At 31.1% G+C, this 9,029-nt stretch overlaps 1 protein-coding gene across 1 annotated transcript; it reads left to right on the top strand.

The window, feature by feature from the left end:
* Positions 1-2,114: 2,114 nt before the first annotated feature.
* LOC119680351 (mucin-19-like) lies at positions 2,115-3,893 on the top strand (the record flags this gene model as incomplete). The annotated part of the gene is given in 1 exon segment (XM_038093127.1): positions 2,115-3,893. A coding segment is annotated over 1 exon segment (1,779 nt), but the record flags the coding sequence as incomplete, so codon positions are not given.
* Positions 3,894-9,029: the final 5,136 nt, after the last annotated feature.

The raw sequence follows: 9,029 nt of genomic DNA, 5'->3' as shown, positions 1-9,029 counted from the left end.
ATAAGCAGTATTTTTGGAAAAACCTGTCCTATATTATAGCGATTACTGAATATTCTAAACCCAAGCAATATATTAACATATTGTAAATTTATGTCCATGTATAAACAAATTGGATGGTGAAAAAGTCCTCTTTTATGAATACACTGTCTCTACAATCCTTTTGTTTGTTCTTTTTCTTTTTGTTGGAACGGTATTGTAATGATTGAAAATAATGATAGAAATATAGAGAATAAAGAAAAAACAATCAGTTTCCGATATTTCTTTCTATAACATATGTTCGAGTTTTTACGTTCATACCTATTGTCTTTAACTACGCAATTTTCCAAGATATGATATATTTCTTTTACTATAGAAAAGCTTACTATAGTATTTACAAGATAATACAACAGTCGGAGACATAAAAAAGAAATATAAATAAAAAGAAATAAGAATAAAGGAAATAAATTCTCCTTTATAAAAAATAAAAAAAAATAAGAATAAAAGAAATAGATTTTCTCTTATGAAAAAGAATGAAATATATATTCGTAAGAAATGTCTAAAGAAATGTTTGAGAATGGAAACGGAGATGGACACGATATCAGACTTTAAAATAAAATATTGAATATCAATAAAACATTATAAATACAACAGCTTTTTCTTTTTAAAAATAATTTGCAAAATTTATCATTTAAATTTAAATTTGTTCCAACTACACCACTGGAAACCACTGGAATATACTATACATAATTAATAGATTTATTTGATCTTATTATAGTAAATTTATAGATTTCTATCTAATTGTATAAAAAAATTAACACAAAAAAGCAATATGATCCCAAGAGATCAAGACAGAGAAAGATATGCAAGGACTAGGCGAAAGCTACGGATTAAAGTGAAAAATGGTAAGTGAATTAGAACAACTTTTCTTATAGTTGTGAGTAGTCTACTTAACAAAAATTAAATTAACTTTATAAACCTAAAGTATATAAACTTTTTTACACACATTTTAAAATCATTACTTTTTACTTTGTCACTAATATTTCTGAACACCTCAAAAAATAATAGAAATTATAAGTTGAAAGTAGATTAGCTTGAACCACTTGGTACTATATATAGTAAATATATAGGAACCCAAGTATCCTTAGAGATATAAATGGGTTAAAGAGTGTAAAATTAAAAGCATTGAAGTTTGAAGAAATTATTTAGGAGTAGAAATATAAGTTCCAGGCAGTACTTTTATACACTAATTATATTTCGGATGTCATTTACCCACTTTGAACGTTACCCATACACACTTTATTTTACACAAAAAAAAAATGAAAAATTAAAGTATTCATATCATAAATTAAACATGTTATATCTTCAGAGATAAATTGTAAAAAATCTTAACAAACATTTTGGAATAAATAAAACAGTTCTCCTTCATCGTTATACATATATTTGATTTTAATTAACACAGGAAGATTTCATTTTAATGAATTTCACACTGTTGTTAAAGTACAATAAAATGTATAATTTCAATATTTATTAATAAAATGTTTTGTGCGATTTTGTAAATTAATTCAAACGCTGTGATGATTACTAAATAAATGCGTGATGACTAAATTTCTGAATTTGATTTAGACTTCGATTTGCCGGTTTAAGTCTCGCATACTCTTCAATTCTTGACATCACTCTATATTATGTGAAGTCTTCTACCGTTTAGTTCTGTTGTTTTTTGTTTTGATTTTTTTATGCTTGATTTTTTTTTTACAGTATTATTAATAAAATATTTTTTTGGAATTTTGTTTTTATAGTTTTTGATTTTGCTAAAATATATCGTTCAAGAATATTTTATGGGAGTTGTTCTGTGAAGCCGGTTCGGTGAGTTCTAGACAAAACCGCAGAAGCAGTTAGAAGATATACAAATCCTTAACTAACCAGCAATATAAATAATTTCAAAATCTAGAAAGTCGGCAGTTATTCTTCTACATTCGTTGAGTGGATTAGAAACGCAAAAAATGGTAAGTCACGGTACATTTATCAAAATTGAAAATGTCTCTTCGTATTACCAACTAAAATGATTGAATAAAAATTTATGCTTAAGTAAAAAAATTGTGCGGTGTTAAAATATACTTTATCTTAAAATTTTGCAGAAATTCTTCATTGCATTCGCCTTATTGGCGGTAGTGAGCGCCGATGTATCACATTTATTCTCACACAGCGACAATTTACAAGCTGACGGTTATCATTATCAGCAACCACATAAAGCATTTGAAACCGCACCAGTTCCAGTTGTCGATGTTCCAGTAGTAAATCGTGAGTACTTGCCACCTCAACATCATCATGGTGCTGCATCCACTCAGCACTCCTCTGTTGCAGCTCATAAATCATCTGGTTCTTTCCAACAAAAACCAGCTGCTAGCTTCCAATCACACTCCTATGAATTGCCTGCCGCAACCGTTGAACATGTTTCAGCCTCATTTGCACCAGCAGCATCAGAAGAACATGTATATACAGCTCCAAAACCAAGCAGTTTTGCTAGCAATTATCAAGCAGCTGCCACTTTTGCTCAACCAGCTGTAAGGGCTCCAATCCCAAAACCAGTTGCTTCAACTAGCTTCCAACAAACTTCATATGTTGCAAAACCAGCGGCTTCTGCTGTTCACTCTTACACAGCTAGCGCTCCTGCTGCTGAGGTGGGTTTCCAACCTCTTGCCACTGGATTCCAAGCTGCTGCTACTTTCAGTCAACCTGCTGTTACCGCACGTTTTGAGAAACCCGCTGCTACTTTCCAACAAACTTCATTTGTGTCACAACCAGCTGCTTCCTCCTACAATGCCGTAACTGCTTCTAAACCCGCTGCATCCGTTGGCTTCCAAGGTGCTTCAACTGGTTTCAAAGCTGCTTCAACTGGATTCCAAGCCGCTGCTACTTACAGTCAACCTGCTGTTACCGCACGTTTCGAGAAACCCGCTGCTACTTTCCAACAAACTTCATTTGTGTCACAACCAGCTGCTTCCTCCTACAATGCCGTAACTGCTTCTAAACCCGCTGCATCCGTTGGCTTCCAAGGTGCTTCAACTGGCTTCAAAGCTGCTTCAACTGGATTCCAAGCCGCTGCTACTTACAGTCAACCTGCTGTTACCGCACGTTTCGAGAAACCCGCTGCTACTTTCCAACAAACTTCATTTGTGTCACAACCAGCTGCTTCCTCCTACAATGCCGTAACTGCTGCTAAACCCGCTGCATCCGTTGGCTTCCAAGGTGCTTCAACTGGCTTCAAAGCTGCTTCAACTGGATTCCAAGCTGCTGCTACTTTCAATCAACCTGCTGTTACCGCTCAATTCCAGGGTGGATTCCAAGGTGGTTTCAAACAAGTAACATCCGGACAATTCGGTTCTTCTGGTGCTAATGTTGGTGCTGCCTCTACTTCATTCTCAAGTTATACAGCACCAAGAGCTGGTGATTTGGATAAAAATGGTTATCATTATGAAAACCCAAAAATTCCTTTTGAGCCAGTAAAACCAAAACCAGTCGTTGTACCACAGAAACCAATCATTGTACCAAAAAAACCAGTTGTAGTACCACAAAAGCCACATAATGAATATTTGCCACCCCAACCAATTGCACCAAAACCAGTTGCACCTAAACCAGTTGTACCTAAAGTAACACCACCAGCACCAAAACCTAGACCAGTCATTCCTCAAAAACCTGATTTGGAATACTTGCCACCACAGCCAAAACCAGCACCCAAACCAGTGATTCCAAAAGTAGTGCCAAAGCCTGTACCAATTGCACCAAAACCATTTGTGCCAGCACCAAAGCCAGTGCCAGTTCCAGTGAAACCTAAGAATGAATACTTACCACCACCATCAAAGCCAGAACCAGGCTATCACTACCCCAACGACCCTCAACCATCTTTTAATTTCTAAACTAATATAAAAGAATTGGATAATTTTACGGTTTAGTATTAGGAAATGTTTTTTACAAAATCTCGAAATAATAAAATATAAAAGTATTTAAAACAAAATCATTTTGTCTTTAATATATTAGTATATCATAATATAATCAATAAATGTTTCATAACTGATTTTCTTGATAGGACCAATTTAGATATTCAATTTTCATTTGATTTTTTTATATAAGAAAAATTAGCTTTCTATTTATTAAAAAAGAAATCATCACTATGGTTTCACTTCTTAAAGTGTAAGAATATAAACTAATACACTTCGAATATGATATACTAACTAATATAAATTTTATATAGTAAAATCTTGAAAATTAAAAACAAAAGATTGTTCATTAGCTATGTATACTCAGCTATATTTGAACCTATATTCCTGTTTAGTAGGGTAGCAGGATCAATTTTTTATTAAATGGAAATAAAAAAAATGTGATTAATAATTAATAAAACCAATGGATTTATAAGTCCTTAAAACATACACATATGCACAAATATATATCTATACTCATATATTGCCATATATATTGCCACCCAGATACATCCAAAGACATGCTGATTATTTATAAAAAGTTGCTTTCGAAAGGAGTACGCGTTTGTTACTACCTAATAGTTAACAACAACGACGAGTAGTAGCTGTCTACTACTTAAACAAACTAAAACGTCAATACGTGACACTTGATACAACCACTACTTCACTCACAAGTCAACACAACAATCAGCTAAGTGGAGATCCTCTGGTAAAAGCCGCCCAATAATCAGCTGGTAAGTTTTCGGCGGCAGTATTTTGGACTGCGCATAGTTTATATTCGTCAACTAGCTTAAAAAAACTACCAATAGCGAATATTATATAAAACTAATAGTGCGTTTTCAGTAGAAGATCACCAAAAAGTAGCCTCACTGGAAAAAGAAAATAATGCTGTTTTATCAAAACAATGCCCTGTGTCTTAGGTAACTGGTTCATATATGCCAGACTTGAACCCAGCAACTATTCTATGACCTTAAAAAATATTCCAAGAAAAGAAATTTAGCTCCCATAAAAAGCCATCGCCGAAACAGCCACTTGTTTTGAGGCTAAATATAAATCTTTCTACAAAAAAAGTATTCAAATGTTAGAGAAACTCTAGAATAATTGTGTTGGTCTTGATGAAGACAATCTTCAGGAATAAAGTCGAAGTTTGCGTTTTCATAATTTTGCCTCGAAAGTTAACCGACACCAGTAATTTTTGCTCCAAAAATATTTCTTACTTCGTTTTGTAAGCTCAGTATCCTCAATAATCCATACAATTACGTTCCAAAGGTTCTCCTAGTTAACGAAATATCTATATTATGCATATAAAAATATCCGTAAATATATTGTAAATATTAATATTAATATGGTAATATTATTAATTAAGTATATATTTGTTTTTACTTATTACGACATAAATTGCCATTTGTAGTATTTGTTATACAGGTATAGAATAATATATTGTATTTGTTGTGAGTATTGAAAGATATTCATAGATATTTATAATTATTACAAAAATTTTTCTAGGAGACACGTATTCTAAAGTCTGAAGTGATTCCGCTTACCGGGCAGTACGAATTGACAACGAATTTTAGTAGAGTAATTTATTTTGAGTAATTTCTTCTTAACGCTATAAGCCAATATAATTTACTTCTTGAGTAATCTATTTTGACTAATATTTTCTTTACGCTGTATGAGGTACTTTTTGAAATATCGAAATTTAATGTTATAAAATTTAAGTTTTAGGTATGTTAGATCGCGTTTCTACCTTCTTCGTGTCTTTTTACCTTTCTTTCGTGAGGCCCGATACCTTAAAATCTTAAATTATATTGATATATTTACGTGGCGGAACATGTTGTTTAAAATTGCTGTCCTCACTAAAATCAAATGCACATGCTTGGGAAATCAAAATCGTGCTAGTACTTTTGGTTTATGGCTGAGAAACGATAAAATTTAATAAAATTGTTCATACGTATATAAAATAAATAGAAACTACAAGATAAACATAAAGGGGGAATTAAAAAATTATATCTCAAAAATTTTAGGGCTACGTTTTCTTCATTTGACTGGATTATAAAGCTTAAACGAACCGGTATCTATATTACTGAGTGGTTCGGATTCTTAAACGTCTATATTATCAAGTGCATTCTATTCTTTAGTTTTGAAATTGTTAAAAATATTTTTATTGCTAACCAGTACTCTAAGAAAACTATTTATATTTGTTTTTATTTTACAATAGTAATAAAATAAAATGAAAAAGTAAGTCATTTAAATGATATAAAATAAAATATGATAAAGTATATATAATCAATATATAGAAATAATTTATTACATACAAAATTTAATTAATATTGTTTTAACAAATTAAAGTATTTGTAATTATTATTATGTTGAAGCTCTTTGAGTCAGTGCACTTGAGCACTTTCACTCTTTATTAACTCGAGGTATCTTCAAAACCCCTCTATACGCTTTGACTGGATTATTGTTTATCACTTCATCAGACTAAACAATAATTGACCTCAGATCCGCATACCTCCCCAAGGAGCCTATAACCATTCTGAGATTTGAAAACGCGGTGTTGGTAAGTCTGTCAGTTTTTACAAATAATTGAAGGGCTCTATTCTTTATGTATTTTTTGATGGAATCAATCTTTAGATCCCTGATGATGTCATTCGTCATAATGTACCATGGTACTTTGAAAAGTCTTCTCAGAGCCTGGCTTTGTGCAATTTTTAGCTGGCGAATAGTAGTGTTTAAAACTTTGCTAAACGCTACATAAAGAAGTGACGGACGAATTATTTGGTTATATATCAGTTTCTTGTTCTTAGCATTGAGATTTTCATTTCTGAATAACGGTTGGTGGTGATGAAGAATTTTGGCACAGCTAATTTCTTTTCAGTTGAGTATGTTTAAGCCATGTTAATCGTTTGTCCAGCGTGATATTTAACGCTATCCTCCCAGTTTATTACCATTGATTAATATTTAATTTAATTTAACTAATACGCCTTACATTTCTATTAATTTTATTTGAATGAAAATAATTAGTATTAATTTAATAATTTGAAACCCCAAAAAGCATACAATACTAAATAAAAATTAATTTTAAATAGAACGATTCTTCAGAGTTATCGCTACCTCCTAAACATATGCCCATATTTTACTTGAGATACATTTACATTCTGTTGATATAAATTTTTAAATATTCAAAAATTAATGCAATAAATTAAATTGTGTGAGTATCTAAAATATTTTTCATGATTTATTACAAAATTATGCTGTTTTAAATTAATTAAGAGGCATGTTTCTCTTTTTTGGTGTGTTTTGAGTATGAAATGATGACCAACAAGTTTTGTTTTGGTTTCTACTATTTTTTTTTTTATATCTTTTTTTTTTGAAGTTTATTTAAATATTTTTTCTGCTAAAAATACAGCCTCTGTAGAGGTCAGCACCAATTAAGCAAAACATAAAAAAAATTATGAAATATTTCATAGATGCAGTTAACCACGCATTGTAATTTTAAGACGTGTTAGGATTAGATAGAATTGAATCTTGTAATTGAAGTTACATATGGTCAGATAATAAAAAGAACTCGAAATTTAATTTGTTAATAAAAAAAATCAACTCACGTAAAATTATGTAAAAAAATACAATAAAAATGCAATTATAAAATGTATATACTATTTAAATCTAACAAGTACAGATTAATTAAAAAATCATTTACACATTTAGAAACAAATATGTTATGAGCACTTAGATTTGATACAATTTCGAAGCATATAAATTTTAAAATAATCTAGTAAATGGCTTAATGAACTATAGAGTTACTTCAAATTGAAGCAATGTAGCATGAAGACTTCTTTCAAACATGTTTTTCACAGTCTAACATTGAATTTGTTTTTCTCGTATTTGTTCTGTGCTTTTAGTGCAGTTAACTAGCACATTATTATTTTTAATTTCCATTTTTTGTAATTCAATATATTTTCGCGTTATGGTTTAATTATTCAAAATTTTTGTGTTCTGATTTTATTAAAATAAGTTTTTTTTAATGTAATTTAAATGTTGGCATAATTTTTCATATTAATATATTATCAGTCCCATTCAATTCCGGAACTCCTATAGAAGCTTAAGATTTTCATAATCTTTTTAAATATAACTTTACTGCAGCAACTTGTTGGATTTGACTTCTGGTGTATTCAGCTGTTTTATCCATTGTCATTCACTATTTTAAGACAGATAGACTTAATTGTCACTTGCTATATCCAACGGATTTCATTGGAAAGCATGTTTGCAAATATTGTTATTAAACTTTTGCAGCATATCCTGCTGTTTGCATCGTTATGTCTACTATTTTTCGCACTTGATTGTTACTTATTCAGGTGACCCTATTGGAAATTATATTTGCGTATATAGATACAATATTAAGATCTTGCAGCATATGATTAAACCATTTTTGCCGCATTGATTTTCAAGACAATTCAAACACCTGAGGCATTTATTTATGAACGATAGGAGGTTTTGCTCCGGTAAAAAACATATATTTAACGTTCAAATTAAAATAACACAGCTTCGTTTTAGTTTTAATATGATTGGACTACCATACTTTCAATAGTTGTCCTAATACGATTTTTGACTTGTTTATATGATTTTGCAGCATCCTTATTGTGTTTTCGCTACAAGAACCAATGTTAGTTTTGAGTATAAGAAATATTTGTTTTCACTTTCTATGACACAGCTATCTAGGTTAACGAACATCTGAAATTTCCATATCCGGAACTGTAATCTTTTTTATAACTATAATTTCTATCTTGCTTAGATTGATCTAGAGGCACATTTGTAAGCAGAGAAATGCAGTGGACTCAACTTTTGCTATATGCCATTGAATGCATAGCTCAGGAAGCATATGTCGTTGCCGGGAACGTAAGACCCAGGTTCTCTAGGTGTTGGAATGGAGGCCATTCTATTTCCTGTCGATTAGTCGTTGACAAATTTAGAAAATTTTAATTAGGATCACTGTAAATCATAAAGGTGACAGATTGCAATCTTTAGCCACACTATACTTTCAATTCATTCGTTATGGAGGACCTGATACTTATAGTC

This window comes from Teleopsis dalmanni, chromosome 1 (genome assembly GCF_002237135.1).
Source record: "Teleopsis dalmanni isolate 2A chromosome 1, ASM223713v2, whole genome shotgun sequence".
NCBI classification, from domain to species: domain Eukaryota; kingdom Metazoa; phylum Arthropoda; class Insecta; order Diptera; family Diopsidae; genus Teleopsis; species Teleopsis dalmanni.
This window is presented reverse-complemented; position numbering and strand designations above follow the sequence as displayed.